Raw genomic sequence first — 26,854 nt, forward strand, 5'->3', positions numbered from 1 at the left:
ATTTTTTAAACTCATCAAAACAATATTTTTAACATATTTATCATATCAGCACTTAAAACCTTTTAAACCCATTGACTAAAAGAGATAAGATAAAGTATGAAAAATATTTTAAAATGCTGTACAAGAGATGTTAATAAATTTTGTTCGCTTTGTACAAATTGGCAAGAAATCCGCTTGCGAACCTAGTTTGGTGCTGTCTTTTCTTGTGTGTGGGCTTGAAATGCGTCAATGTTTGAATTAAAATCTGATCAAAGTAAAGAAGCTGCCAGAAAAACCTCACTGATAAGTCAACAAGTCGTGTAAATATCGTCGGGGGGAATGTCAAACTGTAGCCGCCAAAGAATAAATGTTTTCGAATGCATTCAGCATTCGTTTGGTTGATAAAGCTTCTGCATACAAATTACCCAAACACTGCGATGAATGATTGATAAAATAAGTTAAATGGCATTTGCCATGATAAATCGGTGGCAAATGAAACTATTGACATTTGTTTCCCTTCCATTTTAATCCGAAATATTGAAAGGCCGTATTTCATCTATTGGTTTCGTTTAATGTGGGTAATAATGCACTTTTAAGCAGTTACATGTTGGTTGTTACATTGATTGTGAACAGCTATGTCTATATACACACATAAAAAGTATCGCAGTATAAATGCAGTAAAACTAAACGTTATAAACAAGGTTTGTTGCACAGCAGCAGCTTAAAATAATCTAAAAGAAAAACTCTTAACTTAAACATAATTGCACGTAAAGGAACTTATAGACAACTTGACTTCAGACGGCTTTGCGGAAAGTACAAAAGATCCGAGTACATTAGAAATACAAATAGATATCACACACACAGTATAGTAGATCGACTAACACACACATATGCCTATAATTTTATGCCTTAATCTTGCGGCCCAACTTTTGTGCTCCATACTTGTGGCCATCCCGACCGGAAGATCCGCTGCCGCCACTACTTCCATGGCCATGACTGTGCGACTTGTGCTTGCCCAGGCCATTTGACTTGGTCCGGGTCTCAAAAAGGACATCGGAATCCGTCTCCGATTCGGTCAGCGATGTGTTGCGGGAATCTGAAAGGGAATTTTATGATATTATTTATCATTCTGTAAGAAACACTTAATTTACACTTACAATTGGCGGCTTCTTCATCCTTGTTACCTATCAATGAATATTTTTGCACTTTCTGGCGAAGTCGCGGCTTCTTCGATTGTCTGCACGCACAGGCGATGCCCCAAAATACTCCAGATAGCAACAGGCAGCCAACAATCACTCCAACAAACACATACAATATAGACCAGTCTAAATAAATAATAAAATTTAAACGTATTACCAATGATACAATGATATAATATACTTTAAAACTCACCACAATTGGCCTCCTGATTATTGAAGAAGTAACCTGCTGAAGGCATCCAGAATGCCTCGCATATGCAAGCCCGTGTAATGGGATTACAGGTTCCATGACCGGAACAATCATTTTGACAAACGGTGGTGCGAATGTCGACAGCAAATGCGCCCAATATAGAAGCATCTTTCTGGAGTTGAGTCCTCAACTGGCGCTCCACTTGCAGGCCATCTAGTGCCTTTCCCAAACCATCGTTCACATAAAAGACCAGAACAGTGGCATCGGTATGCAGATCGTATTTGAGCTCCCTGACCTGAATCTTGTTCTCGTCCCCCAGCAGAAGCTGTAGTTTCTGCACCACGGAATCCAGTTCGGATTGTGCGAGCACCGAGATGCCCATGGGCAGGGTCATTTGAACCAAGTTTAGCAGTTTGGGATCGCGTCGGACATTCACGCTGACCGTATCTGAACTGGTCAACCCCTGATCATCGCTCACAGTCAGCGTGAAAACATAGCGACCTTGCACAAGATTTGTTAACTGGGAAAAAGGGTAAATAATATAAGTCTCAGTTGGATTAGAAGCTCATCCCTCACTCACAATCATCACTGGTTCCTTGTCGGTCTCGGCCACAATGACTCCAGCGGCCAGGCTGTGCTCATCACGTGTCCAAAGGTACTTGACTACAGCCAGATCATCCCAGGATTTGGAACCATTGAAATAAATGGCTGTTGCTGGCAAAGTGATGGTGTGATCTCCGCCAGCGTTGGCTATTGGGGCGGCATTGCGTTCTGGTTTAAAGAAAGTAATAGATGAAGTAAGGAGCTTAAGTAAGCTGCAGGTTAATTACCTTGAACAATCTTCACCCAGATGGTGTCCGTAGCCGTGTTATTGTTTTCATCTGCTACACTCAACTCAAACTCATAGAGACCTAAAGTTAAGGATGTGGCATTGGCAATCTGTGGAGTTTAAGGGAGATTAACAAGGATCAATGCATAAAGATGGTTAGTTACTCACCGATGAGTTAGACTTCAAGATGACAGCATTATTGGGTCCGCTCAATTGCTTCCATGAATAAGTCTTGATGCCAATATCATCTTTGGATTCGGAACCATTCAAAAGCACCCAGTTAATGGGTAAGCTAGTGGTCTGTAAAGTGGAAGCTTGTAAACCGGATAATAGATATTAACCTTACCAAAACATACCGTATTAGTTCCTGCCTCGGCGACTGGCGGTGAGTTCGTTGGGGGCTTCACAAAGACATGGACCTTGGCTGTGCTGGATTGCCCGCTGCCATCGGTGACTTTGAGCACAAAGGTGTACATGCCCTCCTCCAGATTGGACAACTGAACGTAGGGAGTTCTTGTGTTCTGCATATCCACAGCCTTGGCCTCATCGCTGGCATCCTTGGTCCACTCCCAGGCGACGATCTCGTGATCATCCGAGCTGGCAGTTCCGTTCAGAGTGACATTATTGTTTGGGAGATATAAAATCACCGCATCACCGGCATTCGCCACCGGAGCATAGTCGGTTTCCTTGAGAACCGCAATGGTGGCCGTGGTGGAGTTGGTCACGTTATTCGAATCGGTTACGGTCAACTTGAAGGTATAGTTTCCTGGGGAAGTGAGATCCAACTGGAGGGTATTGACCTCGGGCAAAACTGGCTGATAACCAATGGGTCCCGAGATCACCTCCCAGTGCCAATTGGTGATCTTATCGTCATCCGTGCTGGTGCTGCCATCCAGTATGGCATTAGTTGTTGGCTGCCGGATGATCTGCTCCCTGGGCGAAATGATCACCTGAGGCGGCTGATTGATGCGGTTCTCTGGGAGAACGGTTACATTTGCCGTTGCCTCGCCAAAGGTTCCGTTGTCCCCGGTTACTGTAACCTTGAAGGTGTACAGGCCCTCGGAAAGATTCGATAGCTTCACCTTGGACTTGCTCTGATCCGAAATGGTGCCGTTCATGGGACCTTTCGGTTGGGAAATGAGTGTCCACAGGTATTTGTACTTGGTATCGCTGGTCTGCTCATCGGGAACCGTAAAGGCGGCGAGGGTAACCTCCTGTTCCGGCAGGCGAACTTCCTTGGACATTACGGACACCACAATATCCTTACTCTGCTCGGTTTTCAAAGGAGGAGCAGATACCTCTGGTGAATTCTCACTAGCAGCCGCCTCCTGCTGTCCTGCCTCATTGCTGGTGAGATAGGAGCTATAGGGCACCGCTGCCATTACACATTTCCTCTGTTTGTTCCACACGAATCCCTCGGGACAGGTGCAAACTCCTCGCACGGCATTCGGTTGGAGAGGAACACATTGCTGTGGAGGTGGACAAGGGTTCTCCACATCACAGGCTGTAAACTTGGCATTCGTATCGTAGTAGCCCAGCTCTTCGTTGGCCAACACATCGTTCTCGTCGGGCTGGAAGATCATTTGATTCATCCGCTTGTCGGCCAAAGGGAAATCGTCGTCCTCATAAACGGGGGTTTCCTGGGAAAGGAGGTTTTTCGGTTATTATATACTTAGTAATTAAATTAGCTCTCACCTGATTGCGAGCCAGGTAGCCCAATCGCCTGGGCTGCTTCCAGAAATTCAAAGCCGCCTCGTCGTAGGGCAGGATCTCGGCATTCTGCTTGGCGGCCTCTGCCTTGAGGAGCTGTGGCCAGGTGGCCTCGCCCAGGGGATTCACCAGCACCATTTGAACCTTCTCGTTGGGCATCCGAACCCGTAGCTTGGGCAAACAGGCCTGGTTGCTCTGGCAACGGATGTGGTAGCACTTGCCCTTGAAGACGAGCACCACGTTGCAGGAACTGGTGGCATTTCGGGGCTTCTCGCAGCACGCCTGCAGGCAGTTCCAGAGGTAGGCCTCCTCCTCCAGGGGCTCCACCGAATCCGGCGGGGGCTTGTACTCCTCGAAGACGCCCGCCTGTTGTTCATCCCGCGGCGTGGCATTCTCGAAAACGTGCCGCAGCATCTTGTGGCACACCAAATTCTGGGATGGAGCTTCTGGGATTTGGATTTCCTTGTGTTTCTTACTGCCACCCAGCAGAGCGTTTTGCGTTGTGACGTCGGCATATGCTGACGCCATCGAAATGGCCAGCAAAAGCAGGTTGAAAATCCAGTTGCCCACTTGAACCATCTTTAATGTGGGCTCCTCCGCGAAGTACTCGGCCGATTGCTAGAGTTTCGGGTCTAAAATAACCAGCAAAACACTGGCTATACTATTTTTTCTTTCGGCCAGCGCACAACAAAAAGAAAAACCAATCACTCCAGCTGACAGCTGATTTATAATTACGCCAGCCCTGCGCAGTAAGCAGTGTTGTAAGTGGTACGGAATCGAGCTCTACAGTTCTCCAGTTCCCCAGAGAGAGGAATAGAGCGTTAGATACGGAAGTTACCGCTGAGAAATAACGAACAAAAGCTTTCGGGGAAAAGCTTTCTCTCTGGGTTGCTTGGTAACGGTTTTTCGCTTTGACTTTACTTATTTTAAATGAATTACACAATTATTGATCAGAATTACGATTTAGGCTATTAAAATATATCTTTGGACTTAGAACTTACTTTACAACAATACCATTTCTTGATTTAAATCCAATGTAAAGTTGTCTTATACCAAATTTATCTTCATATCTCTATAATTTATAGCTATATGACTCACCCTATACAACCAATATCATTTTAGGATGACACTTATGTAGATGTAGCTATTATTCTTTCCGCTGCTGTATTTACTAAACATGGTCTCGTGCTGCCCACACACAATCACCCTGACATACACACCCATCAGTCGTATTGTATGATTTAAATAGTAATATAGGCGGCCCACGCGCCAATCGAATTTCACAAATCGCATTGCAGAGAAATTAATTACGTTTCAGGCAAACTCAGATAAATCACTGCATTGTATTTATGCAAATTTTTAATTGCTAAACACGCAAATGCAAGGCAAAGAATATAAATCAACCTGAATTCATCGAATCAAACCAGAACTTATGCTGATCCCTGTCGGTTTGTTCCGTTTGTTGTTGGGCCCCCTAAAATCCGTCGAAAGTCCATTTATCTCGGTGTATAATTTTCATGGCCTTGTTGGCGGTTTTTTATGGCCAGCCGCTACTATTATCTAAAGCTGCTGCATTAACTAGCCAAAAAAAAAGGAGAACTATGAAAAAATATTGATTGTGAGCAGAGATTTTCCAGGTTCTATCAGGGAAATAATGTTTGAGATCCAGAGAATAAATAGATTCCTGATTTGAAATTACCATCTTTAATTGATTTATTTTACAGTGACATCGATAAAAACTTGATTACACTAGTTTACAAAATAATATTCTTGGTGTGCTCCCCAGCAATTGATGGCAAATTCTGTTAGTGTTGGCACAGTTTTTTTTTAAAGATTTTTTAAAGTTCGAAATGTTAAATTTCGGACTTTTTTCAAATTTTTTCTTATATCTCGGCAGATATCCACCCGATTGGGCCAGTTTTAGTTTTATTTTAAAGTCAATAGATCAGAGCTTAACTTTGCCATACAGATCAATATGATTGGATAAGTAATGGCAGCGCAGAAACTTGACAAAGATGAAAAATGTGTTTTTTGGTCGACTGTAAGTCGGCTGTATATATCGTAAAAACTCAAAATAAATCCGTTGAAAAATCATAATGGTTACAAACTTAAAGTTTACATCCTACCGAATAAAACAAGCCGGATGGCCCAAATCCATGGAAAACTGGATTTATGGTGGATTTTTAAAGTTCGGATTTTTCCACTTTTTTCGGTTGACAGAGTCCAAATTTAAGTTTTATCATAGGCGGCGACATGTAAACAAAAAATTAGTGCTATTTTCGTGATCTAGGGGTCCAAAACTAATAGAATTTGCCATCAATTGCTGGGGAGCATTTCGGCTGTAAACTAGTGTTATCAGACATAAAGCCTAGCTATTTGAAGAATTCCCATTTATATAGCCAATGAATAAATACATCACATAAATCTCATTGAATGGCACACGTTAGGCATATGAATGAGTGTTATAATGGCCCATCAATTGTTTAAATATTTTAATACTTCATGGGGAATCCACAATTTCTGTATATTTGCTGTTAATCACCAAGACGTTTCGCTGAAAGCTGTGAGATTTGCGAGCTTGTGTATCTGTAAAGTTTTGAGTTATTCATTGCCATATAAGGAAGTCATTCCGCCATTGCTCTAACTGATAAGCTTGCATTGCAAACTCACTCTTTACATGTCTCATCCATATTTAATTTCGTTTTTTTTGTTTACCCTACAGATGACAGACTTCTCGGATAACTCGCCCAGTGGGGTTTTGAGTCCAGCCTCCTCCCTGATCGAGAATTTCCACAAAAAGAACAGCTCCCCACAGCCAATTGGCAGTAGCAGCACAGTGACCACAGTAACCCCCACGACCTTGAATGGATCTGCAGTGGGAGTGGGCGGTGGGGTGGGTGGTGTGTTGGCCAGCACGGCGAATGGCAGGCAAATCAATACCAGCTCCAGTTCAAGCAGTAGTCTTAAGGAAACCTCACACCAGTCCACATCCACATCACAACAGGTAAAACTATAAAATAAGTCAATAATCTTACGGTCATAAAAAAGTCTTTTATAGTCTGAAGTATCTATGTTACTACTCGGGGCATTTCAAATACAATAAAACGATTATATTCTTTAGTCTTAAGTATATCAAGAATTCCATACACTAGTACTCTGTTAGACAAAATAGAATCTGACGCAGCAGTGGTCATCAGTTGAGATATCTGAACTGAACAATATGAAATCAAGCAGAGCTGGCATAATGCCGCTATTTTTAACGCATTACTTAAGGAACCCCCTAATCGTCGGAACCTTTCGGTGGTACTGCTACCCCGATAAGTCTAGAGGTTAACACTTGATAACCGATCCTACACACAGGCACAATTCATCGATGAGCTCGATGCCCTTCTATTGGAACCCCTCCTCCTCCTTCTCCCTGATAAGATTACCCTTTGGTATTTTACAGCCCCACTGGCGACGTTGCGGCTGCTGTACAAGCAAATCGGTTTTATTAATCACGTATTTATTATTTGCCCGGCTTGATTGAGTTGTAGCTACATAAATAAACACTCGAATAATTGTTGAACAATTTAGAAAACGAGAGGAGACAAAGGCTGGGCGAAACGTGCCGCAAAATTTTTTAACCGTTTTTAATGACCTGTTAACAAGTTATTTATGCTTTTTTTATGATTCAAATAGATAAGATACGAATTGGGTTTTCACTAGAATTTGCATAGCCAGCACACGTTTTTATCTTTGAGTTTTCCCTGCCTTCATTTCGATAAGGAAGTTGCCAATCATATAGTTTACAAGCGTTGACAGTTTTCATCCGCTAAAAATAGAGACTGACCCATTTGAATTTAATTTTGATACGGACTGTCCATCAACATTTTACTACTTGCGAAAACATTATCAGATCTATTTGTTATCAGGATAGGCACAAAAAAGTTTTGACCTATTTGAAGAGAATTTCGATAGTTACGCTACTGTTAGCCATTCATTTGTCAAAAATAGCCCCTGACCTGATCGAGCTTTATTCCCACTTTATTTAATTTACTAAATTAGAACTTGACAGTTTATAAACAAGGTAGACAGAAAAGTAATTTGTTTTGTAAGAATTTTATGACACATTTTGCCGGCTAGTTAGGCGCTGCAATATGACTGACGCAAATGTTTGAACATCTCATCTTCCTTACACAATCAGATAGTTGATGCCGAAACGTGTGATTCAGAAATACCTTATATTTAAATAATTGTGTGTTAAATCTTCTTCAACTTGTTTTAGTCTTATAATATGTTAAAAGAAATGTTTATAGCTTTTTTTTATACCCTGGTAAAATATTATCTATGGATTTTTATTATTTATTTTAGTTATAACTAACTATTCTATTCTAAAAACCCTAGATTCAATATACCCTCCAATACAGGGTATCTAAATAAAACACATTCTCCACGGTCTTCTTCTTGCTGTCTCTTATTGACTCGCTTTAAATGGAGGCTGAGTCACTTGCCGGCAACCGGCACACTTCGTCGCCATCGAATTCTACGTCAGCAGAGCAGAGTGCCTCCGATTCCGTCCGGTTCCACTCGTCCGCCCCCCGTAATGTTCATTTCCCCGGATTTCAATTCGCCACTCGTGAATCGCGCTAAATTCGCCGATTCACTTTGATTGTGTGATAGTCTCGTTATCTGTGTACATCCTGGTTGTGACTGAGATTGTCTGTTTGTGGTCCAAGTTCAACAAGCATCATCAGTGCGATGTGATTGTTATGTGTTTTCACCCATCAAGGGGTATATATAAACATATGAAACCCGATTGGACCGTGCCAAATTCATTCACATTCAATAGAATAAAACACAAATTACCCATTTCTTCGGCGAATCGGCTTTTTCGCGAGGCATGACAATTTAAGTTTTCCAAGGAAAAAAGCTTTATTTTAGGTGGTTAGCAAGCCAATTCTGTGATATGATTTGCCATTCGCGGAAATTGTTGAGGTAAACCGAACGAATAGAATATTATGACGCGGGATAAGATATGATAATACAACGATAAAGATCTTTAATAAAATGTAAGGGGGTTTTAAATACAACAACTGATACAATTATTAAAAACAATATTGTAATACAAATCAAATCAAATCATAACAAAAAATCAAAAAAAAATGTAATATAATTTTATGAATAAAATCCAGAGAAAAAGGAACAAAACCGGTCTCCTTAACGATGCTTAAACACATTTGAATCGCATTTATTTCCATTAGACAGGCCTAACGGCCTCAATAATAATTAAAATATTATAAAGGCTAAGCAAATTTGCTGAATAATTATGCATAGATTAACACCCAATTATTCAAATACTAAATGAAAACAAAACAAAGCTCTTTAGCTCGCTCTCTCAGTAAAAAGTCCCGTGGTAATCAGAAAAGTAAACATCGCAAAATTGAAATGGGCAGAACGAGATACAATCTTCAACCAGCTTGAATCAGAAAATCAGAAAAAAACGAACTACAAATCGACCGCAAGCCGAGAACTCGTTAATTAGAGAAGCTTTGGCTTGAAAAGCTTAGACAGAAACGTGAACCGAACCCGACTTAACAGCTGAATTATGGAAATGCAAATTATTCACGGCATAAATTAAAGATTAAGCGAAGGGAAACACGGCGAAAATAAACACACATGAGCACCACATAAAAGCTGAGGGAGAGCCGCCCAGACTTGTATTTACAATTTGATTTCCTAGAATTCCTCTGCCTGCGAACACATACGCTAAAAAGCTATCACCATGTGTTGCCATTTAGCTGTGTCTTTTTCCTCGCTCACTATCTCTCTGCTTACACAGAACAAAATTTGAGATATTCTATCTATATTTATGGTATCTAAAGCAACCAAGTTATTTTGAAACATAACGAAGTTTATACGTCTTCATCGTATCTTAGTGGAGGTTAGGAATAGAGGGCTTGGCAAAATCCAAATAATGTCGAAAAATTTTGATTTTTTCTAATTTTTTTCAATAAATATGTAAGAAAAGAAAATTTTTCTTTGCTAATATCTTAATTCAACATAAAATATATTTTTTGTTGACAATTTTCAAAAATAAAGTTTGTGTTTCAAGACAAATTCTTTTAATTCTATACACTTAGGGCCGTTTTCTCGTCCGCCTGTTAAATTTAAAGTAGGGTATCTACTAAAATCTCTTCCAACCCAATTTCAAATAAATTCCATAAAAACTATGTTATGACTTGGTAGAAGATTTAAAGGAATCGAATTGAGATCTCTATGGGGCCAATTAAACATTTTTTTTTATTTTAAGTAAGGTTTGTTCTCAGTGTATCTTGTCGATCGCACTTTAAAACGACGCCGGCAGCGAAGCGACAGCGCTGAAAAAGCTCTCGAGCTGCCAAGCTCCCACGCTGCCTGTCGAGCTAGAAATTTCGTGCTCGGCGCTCATTTTTATTTTAGTTAACGAAACGAACGAACCAGCGGCGCGCTAAGAAATTCAAGAAATACTATAGCAAAACACTCATACGAGGCGGAAATAATTTTGCTGTAGTTCTTTTTTGCTAGCGTGTGTGCCGTCGAAAAAAGAAATAATACAAATCACCTTTATAATAATTTTCTCCTTAACGAGTGCCGAAACGAAATCAATCGTGGGTTTTTTGCCCATTAACGAACAATTAAACGAACTCTCTTTGTTATCAGTATTTCACAAATAAATAAAAACCAATCGCAAATCGAACAACGAAAGTAGTAAAGAGAATACCAACGAAAAGTGAAAAAGTCCGAGCGTGGAAAAAAAGTAAAAGTCCTGCAAATAGAAAATTGTGGAGGACAGAAAGTAAAATCTATTTGAAAATATAAGTACATATTTTCTATAGCCGTGTTTGTCTACGTATGTCTGATAAGCCCCTCTCATCCCAAGCTGATTATTTAGCTATATAAACGGTCGCATACGTTTATATATGCCCGAGTTAAGTGCTTTATCAAAACGGAGGCGTATACGTAATATGAAATTCAATTGAAACCAACGGAGTTTTCGAAGAAGTCGCCAATTGTGATCTAAAACGGGCGATCTAAGAAGGTTAGTCAAGTCGATTCCGAAACAAAACATCATTGTGATAATTTAGTAAATGACGCAGAAATCAAGGGGAAAAAGAAACAGAAACACAAATGATATCTAATCTTTTGATTTCATGTCCAAGCCAAACTCCTTCACCCTCCGCACTTGTAAGGGAAAAATATTTATTGATCGGGGGTACTTGAAAGTGTTACCTTACCGATAAGTTTATGTCAGCCGGAAAGAGAGCGACGGGGGTGCGAAATGTTTGCTATTCGCTTTGGCCAACATGTCGTATGCGTAACGCCAATTCAAATCGCTCTCGATTTATGTGTGTGCACATGTTTTATTGCCCAACCAGAAGAAGAATGCCTTATAAAACCGATCGCAACCCACTCATTCGCATATATATATTAACGTTCAACTGTTCAACTTGTTTGACTTTTGGGGCTTCTTCTTCGCTCTTTATTTCTCGATGGCAGACGCCAGAAACCTGGCCAAAATTAGATTTGATTCGTAATACGCGGACATTTGTCAAGACGCTTCGAGCTGTGGCTTTTCAGCAAACAAAACCATAAATAGAAAATCCTCTTCCTCGGGTTTTTCCTAGAAAGTTATGAGTGTGTCAGAGTTCTGAATAAAATCTAAAGATATTATAAGTTAATAAAATGATGTCTGGCCAATTAAAGCTTGATGAGAGCATCGACAGGTTTACTGACCTAGGGTCAATGTCTTTGTAAAACTAATCAATGAAGTAATGCCTGCTGAACTAAACCTCTTTCAAGGCAAATCGCACATCAAATAGAATATTTTCCCGTGCCATAAAGCATTTGGTTAGTTATCAAAATTGGGGAATTTAGATAGAGAGACCCATACATCCATTTTCTAGGGGTAAGCTCCATGAAAGGCAAATATTATATAGCGCCCAAAACAAATGTCGATCCCAAAACAAATGGCTCATTTGATTTATAAAGACCAAGTTAAGCGCCCGGGGCCATAAAATGCGAGTAGAGATAGCGCCAGACAGTAAAGCATATTCATAAGTATATATATACGAATATCTATATAATATTTGCACAGAGGACGGGGGGAAATGTGTCTCTGTACGCCACAAATTCCTCGCATTTTTCCGCCTATGAGTCTGTGCCAGAAAATAACTTAACTTTCTATAATTGTGCCCGTCTGTGTTGTTTATTTATCAGGTTGTCAACAGCAGCAGTAGCACAACGACGCGGGTGGAGAAGAAGTCCCAGCGCCTGCACCACCACATAACCTCCTCATCCTCCAGCTCCTCAACCACCCAGGCTCTGTCCACCTCATCCGAAATGAAGGCGGCGGAAATCAAGCGAGATCTCACAAACATCCAGAAGTCCATGTCGGAAATCAACGATCTGGCCAAGGAGCGGATCACCGGCGGACCCGGATCCATTAGCACCACCCCAGCCTCGGCGATCACAGCGCCCAGCACAATGTCGCAGACAACGAGCAGGCTAACACCCAAACTCACATCGGCCCATCCGTCGATCGACGATCTCAGGGGTCTCAGCAGCCAGGACAAGATCACCCAGCTTCAGAAAAAGTAAGAAATTGATGACTAGTCAAAAAGAACTGTCTATTATATAGTTAATAATTGGAGATAGTGAAACATGAATTAGGAATGCTTATACTTTCGTCAATTGACGTCCCTACTTCATGCTTATCAAATATGTTTTTTTATGAGTCAGTTATATATATAAATATTTAAATATTTATGAAAATTTAAAAAAATATATTTTGGTTTCAGTGGCAAGCTAGAAATCACTGAAATCCAAAATATGTAATATTTTTAATACCCTACTTAACGAATTCCAATATTATACACACATAAAAAGATTTAACAATCAGACGTTAATTGGAAATTCTAATTTGCGATGGGCCTCTATGTATTTCGTTATGTTTATTAAACATTTCTCAAATATTTTCTTTGACTTCCCAGACTTCGCGCCTCGTTCGAGAACCTGGTGGACGACGATGACAGCAATGTGATCGTGACCCTGCCGGATGACGACGACTGCCCGCATAACCACTTCGGCAGCGGCCTCAACCTCAGTCATCCCACCGCCGCCCAGCTGAGTGCCAGTGGGCTGAGCGGGTCGAACAAGACCATCGACACGATCAAGTTTCAGGAGAAGAGCATGAAGACCGAGTCCAAGACCAAGGTGGTCACAGATGGCTTTAGTTCCGAACAGGCCACCAGCAACTCGGCGGAAATGAAGCGCCTGCAGGCCGGAGATATAGACTATCAGGAAAGCAAGGGGGCGTCGGCGATAAGGAATCGATTGGAGATGGATGGTGTCAAAACAGAGGAGAATGCAGCCGTAATTAAGGTGAGTTTTAATTTAAAAACTTAAGATCAGTGAACACAACTATATCATAGAGGTAACGAAGTAACGGAATGCAAAAATGTAGTTTAATTTTTAAAAATAGTTATTAAAATGAGAGTAACGAATCCTAGTTCAAGTAGCTATTGAACTCGGCCCTGAAATCTGACCCCTATGAAAAAAGCTTTTGCTTGGAGCTTTTTGGCATAGCACAAAGGGGAGTTATTTCCACCAAAGGGTGGCCACCCCCAGTTCGGAAGCTTTTGCTAACTGTTAGACCAAAAGGAGTGCCTTTCAGTTGGGAGTTCATCGCGTGCGTGTTAAGGTCGTTCAAGGGACATCAGCGCCAAGGCGTTAATATCCATCCCAGTCCACAGAGAAATCTGTCTAAAAGTGAAAGTTGGCAAGTCGGATGTTGGGTTACTCATAAGACAAAGAAAATCGATTGTCTGGCGCCGAAAAACGGGCAACACTCGAGGCGAAAGTAATGTGAAATGCTTCTAAACAAGTGCCTGCTCCTCGGGAGCCCCAAATTCATCCGTAACTATTGCAATTCCAAGAAGGACAAGCCGACCGGAATGTTCAGAAGAGTTCAGGTACAACAGACCCCAAAAAAGGTGTTTTACTGTTTGCAGTTTTCGCCATTACACCTGTTACCCAGGGTTACCTGGAATCGCTGAAATAGGGGAAAAACAAAGTTAGAGCAGTAGATTTTATCTAATCAGCTGGTGAGGCGGCTACATTACATCATTGTTGATTTGCATACGTATATTAGATTTAATTGTTTTATGATGGGATGATGAAATTCCTGGGTGGTGGCTATATGCTAAATGTCAAGGAAAGCATTAGAAAGATATGGCAAAGTATAACAGTATAACAGTTTTATAATTATTTGCAAATCTCGAAAAATCCTCAGTTACAAATATAGCGGCATGTATAACAGTTTTGAAAATGGTTATACTCGTCGATTAAAATCAGGGAACGTAACTGTTATAAGTTTTATTTTAAAAATCACACTTTAACAGTTATTTTCTGATTTGTAAAGTAAAACTCAAAGAATAACTGTTATTTTTCGAGTTTTATAATAAAAGTTGACAAATAACAGTTATTCGTCGTGATCAAAATAAAACTCAAACTTGATTTATAGCGATTTTGTGGGTAAACGAAATTTTAAAAAAATATAGGTATAAAATATGCGCGGTTGCCTTTTTTAACAAATTTTTAGTAAGTTATAAAAAGCACGGGTATTATGTTTTTTTTAATTATTTCATTTTTTCAAAAATGTCAAGGGAATAACTGTTATTCATAAAAATCAAAAAATAACAGTTATTTTTTGAGTTTTATTATAAAAATCAAAAAATAAAAATCATTACGGATTTGTAAACTACAATGGCTAATAAAAATTGTGGTGTATTTAAAAAATTTTTAGGACCCTTCTAAGTGCGTGATTTTTTTGTATGAAAAATTTACAATAACAGTTATTTTCGTTCCCTGATTAAAATATCCACTTATAAAATCCATCACAAAACTCTCCATCAACACATTGTCTATCAAAAACAGAGCCCCTTTTTAAGTATATATCAACTCAATCCAGCAAAAGATATTTAGAATCTCACAAGAGGGCATCAATTTAAATGGATGCTTTTGCTTGGCCCTCCGCCAAAATATTAGGCAAACAGACAGACAGACAGCCACGCTCCATGTGCAGACAACAAGTGCCCGGGTTTTAACATTAATAAAAAATCCCATGAAAATACTTTGATACAATTTTTATGGATCGGCGAACAATCCGAATGGACTTAGGACATTTGCGTCAATTGCAAGAAACTCATGGAAAGGCACGCACCATTCCAAATTATTTCCGAGAAGTAAACGGAGAAATGGGAAATCCATATACAACTGCTGGGCCCCCAACCCCATTCCTCTCCCTATTTTTGATTTATTTCCCACGAGTTAACGCCACGAATTTTCGTATATTCAACGGCAGGCAAAATTGCCGTGCTCTCTTTGTTTTATTTTCGAAATTATTTTGAATAAAACACTTCAGAGCGATACGCGGACCTCAGTAGCAGACAGACGAGCGTCGTGAGCGTTTCAGCCAATCGAATTATATGTAGTTGAATTATACAATAGAACGAAACCGTATAATCATTTGAATATATAAGAAGCTGATGTGTGACTGTGGCTAGATCGTACTAAATACAAATAGAGCGCAAGTGACAAAGACTTCCTAATTAAAACAGCGATTTTGTTTACGAATGAGAATATTGTCGCAGGTGTAACGATAAACGAAAAATATAGGAACCGACCTTCAAATGTCTAAAATGTTATGTTTACAACTGAATACACTAAGTGGTGAAATTTAATTAAGGAAAACAAGTGTGTCAAGAAAACGGATTTATATTAAACAATATAAAGTTCTATGATACCTGAAAAATCAGCCTGAGAACTCGACGAAAATCGGAAAATCGGAAAATCGAAAACCTAACGACAGATGGCCTACCGCTTTCGACGCTATGTGAGCTTTTACCAATGCCTTCGTTAAGTTTTCCCCAATTCCAATTCCATAAGCAAATGTGGCTCAACAAGTGTGCGATTCGGTCATTTCATGCCCTGCAATGTGTATAGAATCATCGTTTTGTACAGTGGAGCTGTGTCAAGTGCCTTGTTAATTGCCATTTAGCTGTAAAATTATTACAAGTTCTATTTGTCGGTCAGTGTCACACACAGATACAACGAAACAACACCCAAATACACTGAAAGAAATACAGAAAAAAACAAGACACACACACAGAGAAAGTGACGGTGACGTCGACGTAGCCAATTTGTGCGCTATTTTTATGTGAATGAAAATAAATAAAATACAAAGTATATAGGACGGAAAAAAATACACGAACGAAACAGCAGCACAGCAGCATTCATCTCTATATATACGAGTATATACGGAACGAAATAATCAGCAACTACCGAAGCGACTTTGGCATTGAAATACCTGCCACCTTCTTGGGGGAGAAACAATGTCCAATCATCAGGCACCCTGGCCCGTTCGCAAGGGCATCTTCCGCTCGACCGGCCAGTCGGACTTCACGCCCACCCGATCGCCCAGTCCCATTGTGGAGATGCCGTTATCACCGCCGCCTGTGGCCACGCCCCCCAATAAATTCGGAATCTCTTCACCGCTCTCCCCGCCGCCACAGCCCATTCAAGTGGTGGCCGGTTCAACGGGAGCCACTACCATGTCCACCACTGCGTCCGCTGCCAGAATGTCTGGAGCAGCTTCGTCCTCCTCCTCCTCCTCTTCGTCGTCGTCGTCGTCCTCGTCGCAATCCTCCTCCACTTCTAGTTCGCACACCAGAGTACGTAAGAGTTCTAACCCGCCCCCACAGCCAATTAGCAACTGTCCACTGTCGCCACCACCTCCACCACAGCAACAACAACAGCAACCACTGCCACCACCAACGCCCATCAACAACACCAACCACTCAGCAATTACAACACCCAATCACAACAACAATAGCAGTCACAACTGCAATCAAATGAAAAATGTACGCGAAATTCCCATTGAGGTGGAGCAGAGCAAGGTATAACAGAGAAGGGGGCGTGTTTGTTGAGCTTTAGTCTAGATTTAGTGACCTGGTGAGGTTTTGGGATGATAAGACTAGATTTTTGGGAAAGTATAACAGTTTGTATAACAGTTTCGAAACTGTTATACGTGCCGTTTTTAAACCTTAGTAAATAAAATTCAAGAAATGTCATTACACACAAAATTAAAGCATGATTTCAGTGTACCTATGCATTTACCTTGTTTGTATAACAGTTTTAAATCTGTTATATTTGTAAATTTTGCATTACGTTACTTGTTATACCAAGGAATAAGTTATCTTCATTTTATATACCACCTATTTAATCCTCACTAACTGTTATACATTCTTTCCAAATCATCAAATATCCAGGAAGCGCTCTCTCTGCGCACCGGCGACATCACACAGCAGGCGAGCAACAATGTGGCCGCCACCAGTATTACGGTGCAGAGCGAGAACTTCTCGGCAGACAAGAAGGCGATCTCGCAGTCGCAGCAATCGCAGACGATGACCTCCAACGGGATCATCAGCCAGGAGAAGCATGTGTCCTCCGCCTCGCAGGCCAACTACTCGATGCTGCACAAGGGCGTCTCGAGCACCGGCAGCAGCATGATCACCTCCCAGATGTCCGCGATGAACGGACAGATGCTGAAGCTCACCGATCTCAAGTTGGACGACCTCAAGTCTTTAACAGCGGGCAGTGGGCAGCAGGAGATCGAGCAGACGATCAACAAGTATTCCAACATGCTCACCTCGATAGTGAGTTCGCTGCAGGAGGACGAGCGAGGTGGCACCGCCATAGCCACGCATGAGGTGGGTGCCAAGAAGTCGCAGTACCTGGAGAAGATCAACGAGGTTATCCGGAGGGCCTGGGCAGTGCCCACCCATGGTCACGAGCTGGGCTACTCGCTGTGCAACTCACTGCGCCAAAGTGGCGGCCTCGATCTTCTCATGAAGAACTGCGTGAAGCCAGATTTGCAGTTCTCCTCCGCCCAGCTACTCGAGCAGTGCCTGACCACCGAGAACCGCAAGCATGTGGTGGACAATGGCCTCGATAAGGTCGTGAATGTGGCCTGCGTTTGCACGAAGAACTCGAATATGGAGCACTCGCGTGTGGGCACGGGCATCCTGGAGCATCTGTTCAAGCACTCGGAAGGCACTTGTTCGGATGTGATAAGGCTAGGAGGTCTGGACGCCGTGCTCTTCGAGTGCCGCACCAGCGATCTGGAGACCCTGCGCCACTGCGCCAGTGCTTTGGCGAATCTGTCGCTCTACGGCGGAGCCGAGAATCAGGAGGAGATGATCCTGCGCAAGGTGCCCATGTGGCTGTTCCCGCTGGCCTTTCACAACGACGACAACATCAAGTACTATGCCTGCCTCGCGATTGCAGTGCTGGTGGCCAACAAGGAGATCGAGGCGGAGGTGCTGAAGTCGGGATGCCTGGATCTGGTGGAGCCCTTTGTCACCACCCATGATCCCTCGGCCTTTGCGAGATCCAATCTGGCGCATGCCCACGGGCAGAGCAAACATTGGCTCAAGCGATTGGTGCCGGTGCTCAGTTCAAATCGCGAAGAGGCCCGCAATCTGGCAGCCTTCCACTTTTGCATGGAGGCGGGCATCAAGAGGGAGCAGGGCAACACGGACATCTTCCGGGAGATCAATGCCATAGAGGCTCTAAAGACCGTGGCCAGTTGCCCCAATGCCATTGCCTCCAAATTTGCGGCCCAGGCTTTAAGATTAATCGGGGAGACTGTGCCGCACAAGCTGTCGCAACAGGTGCCCCTGTGGTCCGTGGAGGATGTGCAGGAGTGGGTGAAGCAGATCGGATTCAATGACTACATCGACAAGTTCAACGAGTCCCAGGTGGACGGCGATCTGTTGCTGAAGCTCAACCATGATAATCTTCGGGCGGACATTGGAATCTGCAATGGAATCCTGCTGAAGCGATTCGAACGCGAGCTGCAAAACCTCAAGCGAATGGCCGACTACTCGTCCAAGGACACGGCCAAGATGCACCAGTTTCTCTCGGAGATCGGCACCGACTACTGCACCTACACGTATGCCATGCTGAACGCGGGCATCGATAAGTGTGCCTTGCCGCATGTCAACGAGGACATGCTGATGACGGAGTGCGGCATCCACAATTCAATCCATCGCCTGCGAATCCTCAATGCGGTGAAGAACCTGGAGAACTCGCTGCCCAGCTCGTCGGAGGAGAATATGGCCAAGACACTGGATGTCTTTGTTAGCTACCGGCGATCCAATGGCTCTCAGCTGGCCAGCCTGCTCAAGGTGCGTATACTTGATATTTATAGCCGTTACTCGTAGAGTAACCGTATGTCTGTCTGTCTGTATGAACGCTGAGATCTCGGAAACTACAAAAGCTAGAAGGTTGAGATTTCCCACACATATTCTTGGGCTTTCTATGCAGCGCTAGTTTATTTCAGCCGAGCGCCACGCCACCTCTAAGGTCCACTAACGATTTTAAAATGTGTCTGGCGCCCACACCTTTAAAGATTTTATATGTATGTTATGTATATTTATACCTATCAAAATGTAGAAGACATTTTTCAAATCGGACCATTCATTAAAAAGTTATGCGCAATCTAAATTTTATATATCCATCTACCTCGCACTCCCTTTAGCTGAGTGACGGGTATTAGATAGTCGGGACACAAACCCGTTTTCTCTTGTTTTTATGAGAAATGATTTAACTAGAATATTTTCCTACTCACAGGTTCACCTGCAGCTGCGTGGCTTCTCCGTGTTTATCGACGTGGAGCGTCTGGAGGCGGGCAAATTCGACAACGGCCTCTTGAACAGTATTCGGCAGGCAAAGAACTTTGTCTTAGTATTAACGCCCGATGCTTTGCACCGCTGCATCAACGACGAGGACTGCAAGGACTGGGTGCATCGCGTGAGTACCTTTGTCGTACCTCAATCAATCAAGTAATACTCATAATGGGAATCCCTTCAAAACCATAGGAAATCGTGGCCGCTTTGAACTCGAACTGCAACATCATACCCATCATGGACCAGCACTTCGATTGGCCCGAGGTGGAGCGACTGCCGGAGGACATGCGCAGCGTGGCGCACTTCAATGGGGTTAGTTGGATCCACGACTACCAGGACGCCTGCATCGATAAGCTCGAAAGGTATATTAAGCGACGCATTTAGATCTGGATTAGCCTGGGACTAGGACGATTACCATTAGCCCGAATACCAATTAGCCAGAATAACTGACAAACTTAAAACTTAAACGATTCCCATTCTTCTGATGCGGCAGATTTTTGCGCGGCGAAAAGAATATCGATCGCATTGCGGCGATGGTGCCGGGCACCCCCGGTTCGGTCTCATACCAAAGAATGCACAGCAACGACTCCGACTACCAGGGCGGCGGCGGATCAGGAGCAGCAACTGGAGGAGCAGGAGGAGGAGGTGGTGGCGGCGGCGCAGGCAGTGTGGTGGATGGCCTGATGGCGGCGGCCAATGGCAGCGGACAAGGTGGGCCAACGAGTACTACAACTACTACTACTTCTACTCCCAACTCAAATAGTCCCCCGGCGGCTCCAGCGTAGAGTGAGCCACGTTAAGCTAAAGTTTTACTGAGTTAGCCAACTCGAATATGTTCTAGGCTTAAGCAGAGATCCTCAAGGTCACACTCTAGTACAACTCCCACTCTCTTTTTAAAACTCTCTCTCTCTCTAAACACTCACTCACCCACCGATCAACCCATTACTACTCCCACTACACCACCCATTACTCTTTACTCTTACCAATTAATAATTGATTTAATTCTGATTGCCACACACTCGAAATCGCTTGAAACGCCGTCTCACGCGCAGCTAATCACCAGGCAAATAGGTACCGCCAATCCCCCTCACCAGCCCGCCAAAGGGGCAGCACCTCGCAGCTGAGTGGCTATTCGCGGGCGCCCTCGAAGCGCTCCCAGATCCTCACTCCCTATCGCACCCAGCAGGCTGCCCTGCTGCACAAATCGGGAGCGGGTTCCGCGTCCATGCAGAACATGACGCCGCTGGCGTATCTGCCACCGCGTCGCAGTTCGGCGGCGGGATTGGGTCATGGATCTGGTTCCGGCATGGGCAGTGGCTATCGATCGCACAGCGTGGATGGGTTGCTGGACCAGGCGGGCTCGACGCCCGAACAGAGGATAGCAGCGGCAGCGGCCAAGGTGACGGCGGGCAGCACGGCTCTAACGAATGCCAGTTCCACGAGCACCCTGCAACCCGAAGAGGAGGAGGAGGCGGAAGCGCCCACCACCGGTGACTCGGTGATGCGGCGGGACAAGCATACCCTGTCGCCACCGGCGAATGTCCAGCAGCACCGGAAGTCCCGAAGCCTGGACCACATACTCAGCAAACAGACGCTGGCCGAACTGCTGCCACCGAGTAGCGAACTCTCGGACGGAACGCAGAGTATGCAGAATCTGGCCATTCCAATGACCCCGCAACCCCAGCGAAGGGACACCAGCTCCTCCTCGAAATCACCGACGCCCGAAAGACCTCCGCAACCCACGAGGGAGCGGGAGAGGGCGAGGGAACGGCAGAGTCCCGAGGGCGTGAGTGCTACGGAAAGCGAGCGGGAGGATCAGCCCGATGGGTGTCTGCGACATGGCAATCAACAGAGGGCTTCGGCCTCGGTTCATCGCGGAGCCAGTTTGACTAGCAACAAGACCTCCAACTCGTCGCTGGGCTCCAACTACAGTGCCGGGGGAAACAACAAGACGATCTTCAATCGAACGATGAAGAAGGTCCGCTCGCTGATGAAAAAGTAAGCCATAACGAGAAGGCGAAGGGACGAGGAGGACTAGGAGTCAATACTCGTCGCTCGTCACTCGCTATCTGCTCGATATAAATTTTAGATATCTTTTCACGAACTGATTTCTGAAGGGTGGTATTTCCGAAAGTGCTAGAAAGGTTTAGATTTACCAAATACTAACGATAGCGATTAATGGCATTAATCTAAAGCAATTCCCTATTTTAAAATTATTTCTGGTTCTATGTAATCATAACTTGAAAGAAATCAGATCGTGAACAGATGGTCTTAGTTACTCGCCAATCGCCTACTAAGTGCCTGTTAACCCGTTACTCGCCACTCGCTGCATTTGTGACATCTAAAAAGAATCTCATCCAATCACTTACCCATAAAAAACCCCCACAACCCCTCTACCTCTCTTTACTCCACTCGCTGCCTCTCTACTTCTCTTTCTCTGGTGTTGGTACTCGCTCGCTATTTTTACTCGCCACTCGTTGACTCAACTCGTTTCGAAAAGCATCCACTAAAACTCGCCTGCGTTGCGCAAATTTGAAAAAAAAATGGAACGCCTCCCCCCTCTACTTTCTCTCTCTACAAACACTGTTTGCCTTGTGATTAGTTGTTGATTTTGATATTTAATTTTTTTTATTGAAAAATGAGTAAGCGAATTTAAAGTGCAAAAACTAATTTATGGAAAGAAAATACACAATTAACGACTGCATAAATACGAAACCTAATTTATAGAACACAAAACAAAAACCAACTAATTTTAAACATTACAAGAAACAAAAATACATTGGAAAACGAAAACAAAAACAACCTATATTTAATATGATATTTATAATTAATATGTTTAAAAATTTGTACATTTCTCGTGTTTGCAATTTGTTCTTGTAACCGTCCGCAAAACGTAAATTAGAAATTGCTAAATTTGAAATTAACCCATGTGGCTTAAAACGAAAATATTTAAGTGATATTTAAACTACTTATAATCGAAATTTACTTATGCAAAATTTTTACAACAAAACATGCTGTACAAAACCTAATTTTAGCGCAGGAGTTTTTAAGGCATATTTTTATTGATTTTTGCAATATATATTTAATATTTAAATAGTGCCTAAAGTTGAAAAGAAAACCGAAAACGAAAAAGAACGACAGAAATAAAATGTGACTTAATTAAAACGAAATGTGTATTATTGGCCCTATATAGCTCTTCCCCCTGCTTTATCAGCCCATACAACATCATCAATTGCATGTCTACATCCCGATTTTGTACGTTTTGTGTTATGTTTTTGTTACGTTCTGTACTTGAATTTGTGTTTGTGCCGCTAATGGAATTCCATATGTTTTATTTCGCATATATATAATCACTTTCTTTTCTTCCCTTTCTTCTCTATTTTTTTCTTTATCCGTCTGGACTCTATTTGTAGACCATAAAAGCGAAATTGGCTACCGCAATCCGTTGTAACTGTTGTTATCGTTGTGCCTGTTGTACTACACCCGCCCACAAAAGCACCCACCCTTCAAATCGAATCGAATTCGAAAAAAAAAACCCCATCATCGCACCGTGATCAATATCGATGCCCACCCAGCATCCGCTGTCTCGACAACCAACATTCATTGTTATTTATTGCAAAAGAACCAACAAAAAAACAACAATCAAACTAAGCGAATAGCGATACCAATAAACGTGTATATAATTGCATAAATCAAAAGAGTCCAGTCACACATTTATTTAATTCGTTCTCTACCCAATTCCACCTCCTCGAAACAGCAACGAACTGGAGGACGAGGAACTGTCGGGCATTATTCTGTCCAAGGCCACCTCCCCCAATGCTGGCCGCATGATATTTTGGTAGTGGACCCACCTTACCCACACTCAGCACAAACTCATCGAATTTTTGTAAATATTAAAAACATACGAATCGAAACACAATAAAAACGAACGAATTAAAAAACTGAAATATGTTGTAACTGTAGATAACTGGGCAAAAGACTCAAATTTTTACAATACTCCAAAGATCCCGAATATTTTATTTTTTACCATTAAGGCGTTAAAACAAAATTTAAATTAATTAATAGCCACATTTACACTTGAAATTTTTATTAAAATGTTCTTCTGATTTTTATTACCATTTTTAATGGGTATGTTTCAAAGTGCACACTCATTTACATTAAAGATTTAATAGCATTGTCGATCCAGGGCCTGATCCTAGCCACATTAACATAGATACCGGGGAAATGGGGAAGAGCACATCCATTGCCAGTGGAAACGATGCCAACAAGTTTACCGTCGCTGACCAGCGGACCTCCGGAGTCTCCTTGGCAGGAATCCTTTCCAGGAGCAGCGGCACAGATCTGATCTCTAGCAATATAGCCGTAGGACGCGGAGCATACCCTCCGATTCACAATGTTCACTGTGACCTTGAGAAGGGTTTTCGCTACGCTCCCTTGATATTTGATTCTTCCCCAACCGGAAACCAATGCGGATGCTCCATCTGCAGGATCTTTATCTGCCAAAGGAATTGGTCTTACACTGTCGCCCAATTGGAGTTTGGTCTTGAGTCGGATGACGGCTATATCATTGGTGTTCCTCTCGTTCCGCATGACGCCTGCTATCTTTACCAACTGGCCTCCTTGGTTTGGTTTCGATGATCCCACTCTCACGGAGTATACTTTTAGATTACGGCGCCTAACACAATGGGCTGCTGTTATAAGGATCTGGTCACTGAAAATGACGGCACCGCAATCATGTTCGCCATCCACTTCAAGAGAGGCCTGCCATGGTACCTCCGAAATGTTCGCCGGCTGTCCACCCACAATCCTTTCCCAATTCGATAGGGATCCGGCTGAGATCAGTGTTGCGCTGGAGATCAGAAAAGCCCACTGGAGGAACATCTTGAATAGAGTTCGAGCTGAGAGTGACTTTTACCCAGAAGACACCACTCTTTTATAGGTATTCAGTTGAGGTTTCCGTTTATCTAGCACAAGAATGTCAGCGAATAGCTTCGAAATCACAGACCTCAAAGAATCTAACGAGGAAAGTAATTAATTTTCTAAAATAGAAACCAATTAAAATTTTTTAAGGTATACCTGAAGATAATTATAGGCTAATTTTACAAATTTAGCTAACACTACTTGCAAAAGACAATAAAAAAATTCTTTTAGAACTTTAAAAATAAATTAAATTAGTTTGCATTATTTATTGTTAGCCCATTTCTAGTGTAATTTTAAAGTCCTAAATTAAAAACCTGCTGCGATGATCCAACGACAAACCAATTTTAGGGTTTCCTTGTGCGCTTCGTCACTAAAATTGTTGCATTTTTCATTATCCTTAAACATTATGCTTCCCACAATTCCTGTGGTATCGAATCAATCGGTCAGTTTCTGTTATTCACTCGGACGAAGCAGATATAAGATATCACTTTGTACGTCAGATACTGAACAAAGGTCAGATTGTTTTGAAATATGCTTCTGCTGAGGTAATGATTACAGATGTATTGACCAAGAATTTGTACTATCAATATTTTTATCGTGCTTGCATTGAGGAGAAGTGTTAAAAATGTTAATCACGCGAAGCAATGCATGCTCGTATCTCTACAATCAGTCTTCTACTGTAACAGATTCAACGTTATAATGCGAGTCAGTCGCTAATATACTCTCAAGCTGATTTGATTACTTCATGTGTTTTTATTCTCTGCGTTTTTATTCCCTTCAAATCGACTGACTACACTATCGATAGTTTTGCAGCTCTACTTTAAAACCTTCAACCCTGAAACCCTAATGGGTCCAAGTAGTCGACCCGTTTTACTTCGATTTTGCGGCAGTGTCAAACACCTGAGACCTCTGGTATTGCTCATTACTTTTTTTCCACATTTCGGGCAAACACTTCGAATTTTAAAAAAGTTAAATAATCCGAAATGTCCGACAAAAAGGAAGGAAAACTGTGCCTTGATCCCTGCGAGGGGATTCTCTTCGAGGGACCTTTCAATCGGTCCGGGTGCAAAAAGCTGGTCATCGGGAATCCCAGCAAGTCCCAGAGGGTGGCCTTCAAGATGAAGACCACCACCCCGAAGCTGTTTTTCGTCCGCCCCAATATCGGAGTTCTGGGGCCCGGGGAGAAGGTCAACGTGGACATCTTCATGCAGCCCATTCACCAGGAGTCGTTCCAGAAGCGCCACAAGTTCCTCCTCCTGGCGGCCGAGGCAACTGGCGATATGAAGGACATGCAGGAGTTCTGGAAGCTGCAGAAGCCGGAGGACATCTGGGACACCAAGATCAGGTGCGAACTGCTGCTCTCGAAAGAGGAGCAATTCCGCCAGGCCGGCGGGGCAGCCAAATCGGCTGTGGAAGTCAAGGACGGCGAGGACCATTTCGATGCCCAGGAGGTCAGCGAGCCGGTGGCCAAGTTGCTCAAGCAGGTCAACATGCTGGAGGACGAGCGTCTGGCCCTCAAGGAGGAGATCGACTCTTTGCGTGACCAGTCGATGGGATCCGGTCCTGGCCAGCAGATGATGCATCGTCAGCGCCAAGGACGCAGCGCCTTCTTCTACGTGGCCGCCTTTATTCTCACCATCTTGGCCGCCTTTGCAGGCGCCTTTTATGGCAAGAATTACTTGTAAAATTATTCATCATGGCATTCATTTGGAACCAAGATCCAGTGAATTGGACGCAAATTGTACTAAAATTGGTTGTCAATTAAAACTAATTACACTTTAAGGGTGTGCCTACTTTTATTTCCAATGTGGGTTTTCCTTTGACTTGTCAGGTTCTTAAGTAAATGAATCTATTTTTATTTCTATCATTATTGTTAGTTTAACATTAGACCTAGTACCTAACCTCAATCAAAAAGGTTAGGTTAGGTTCTATACAAATGTTGAATGCTAATTTTTATTTGGTAAGCTTTATATATAGAGATGATTTCTGATTGAAGTGAGTATTATAGATGTCTTATCAGATATATTTATTCGTATTTATGTAATTATTTTTTTTCTTTTTATCAAAATGAAAGCTGATTAAAAATAAAGTACCTATAAATTAAATTAAAACTTTAGTTTCAAAACTAATGGTTTTTTTTAGCTAAAATAGTCTGTGATTTTTAAGTCAAAACAATAACTGAATTCAAGCCCCTTGAACTTGTTAAATTTGAAAACCATTCAAAGTAACACTGAAATTTAAAATACCACCTGTTCTG

The 26,854-nt window shown here is 42.5% G+C and overlaps 4 protein-coding genes across 12 annotated transcripts in view; 2 read left to right on the forward strand and 2 right to left on the reverse strand.

Moving 5' to 3' along the window:
• Positions 1-23,610, forward strand: part of Sarm (sterile alpha and armadillo motif) — a 40,571-nt gene extending 16,961 nt beyond the window's left edge. For 2 of the 9 annotated variants that reach the window (XM_070214832.1, XM_070214833.1), the window contains 9 exons: positions 6,630-6,911; positions 12,146-12,522; positions 12,919-13,309; positions 17,257-19,176; positions 19,622-19,801; positions 19,870-20,039; positions 20,171-20,388; positions 20,730-21,675; positions 23,435-23,609. In XM_070214832.1, coding sequence (XP_070070933.1) covers positions 6,630-6,911; positions 12,146-12,522; positions 12,919-13,309; positions 17,257-19,176; positions 19,622-19,801; positions 19,870-20,039; positions 20,171-20,388; positions 20,730-21,675; positions 23,435-23,519 — 4,569 coding nt within the window. In that variant the 3' untranslated portion in view covers positions 23,520-23,609. Of the gene's footprint in view, positions 1-6,629; positions 6,912-10,335; positions 10,968-12,145; positions 12,523-12,918; positions 13,310-15,385; positions 15,822-15,861; positions 16,660-16,685; positions 16,885-17,256; positions 19,177-19,621; positions 19,802-19,869; positions 20,040-20,170; positions 20,389-20,729; positions 21,676-23,090; positions 23,376-23,434 lie in introns of those variants that run through there. The other 7 variants (XM_070214830.1, XM_070214831.1, XM_017156350.3 and 4 more) reach the window with 7 other exon arrangements.
• Positions 530-4,637, reverse strand: LOC108067369 (dyslexia-associated protein KIAA0319 homolog). The gene is made up of 8 exons (XM_017156358.3): positions 3,893-4,637; positions 2,554-3,837; positions 2,366-2,497; positions 2,199-2,307; positions 1,949-2,139; positions 1,372-1,888; positions 1,137-1,304; positions 530-1,075 (listed from the first exon to the last, which is right to left on the reverse strand). The coding sequence occupies exons 1-8, from the start codon at positions 4,484-4,486 to the stop codon at positions 882-884; spliced, it is 3,189 nt and encodes a 1,062-aa protein (XP_017011847.3). The 5' UTR covers positions 4,487-4,637; the 3' UTR covers positions 530-881.
• Positions 23,611-23,764: 154 nt separating the features above from the next.
• Positions 23,765-25,393, reverse strand: LOC108067371 (trypsin alpha-like). The gene is made up of 2 exons (XM_017156360.3): positions 24,754-25,393; positions 23,765-24,692 (listed from the first exon to the last, which is right to left on the reverse strand). The coding sequence occupies exon 2, from the start codon at positions 24,556-24,558 to the stop codon at positions 23,830-23,832; it is 729 nt and encodes a 242-aa protein (XP_017011849.3). The 5' UTR covers positions 24,559-24,692; positions 24,754-25,393; the 3' UTR covers positions 23,765-23,829.
• Positions 25,394-25,474: 81 nt separating this feature from the next.
• Positions 25,475-26,379, forward strand: fan (farinelli). Its single transcript, XM_017156361.3, has one exon. It carries the CDS (start codon positions 25,581-25,583, stop codon positions 26,280-26,282), a length of 702 nt encoding a protein of 233 aa, XP_017011850.2. The 5' UTR covers positions 25,475-25,580; the 3' UTR covers positions 26,283-26,379.
• The last annotated feature ends 475 nt before the right edge of the window (positions 26,380-26,854 follow it).

The sequence above is a fragment of the Drosophila takahashii genome, chromosome 3L, assembly GCF_030179915.1.
Source record: "Drosophila takahashii strain IR98-3 E-12201 chromosome 3L, DtakHiC1v2, whole genome shotgun sequence".
In the NCBI taxonomy this organism is placed as follows: domain Eukaryota; kingdom Metazoa; phylum Arthropoda; class Insecta; order Diptera; family Drosophilidae; genus Drosophila; species Drosophila takahashii.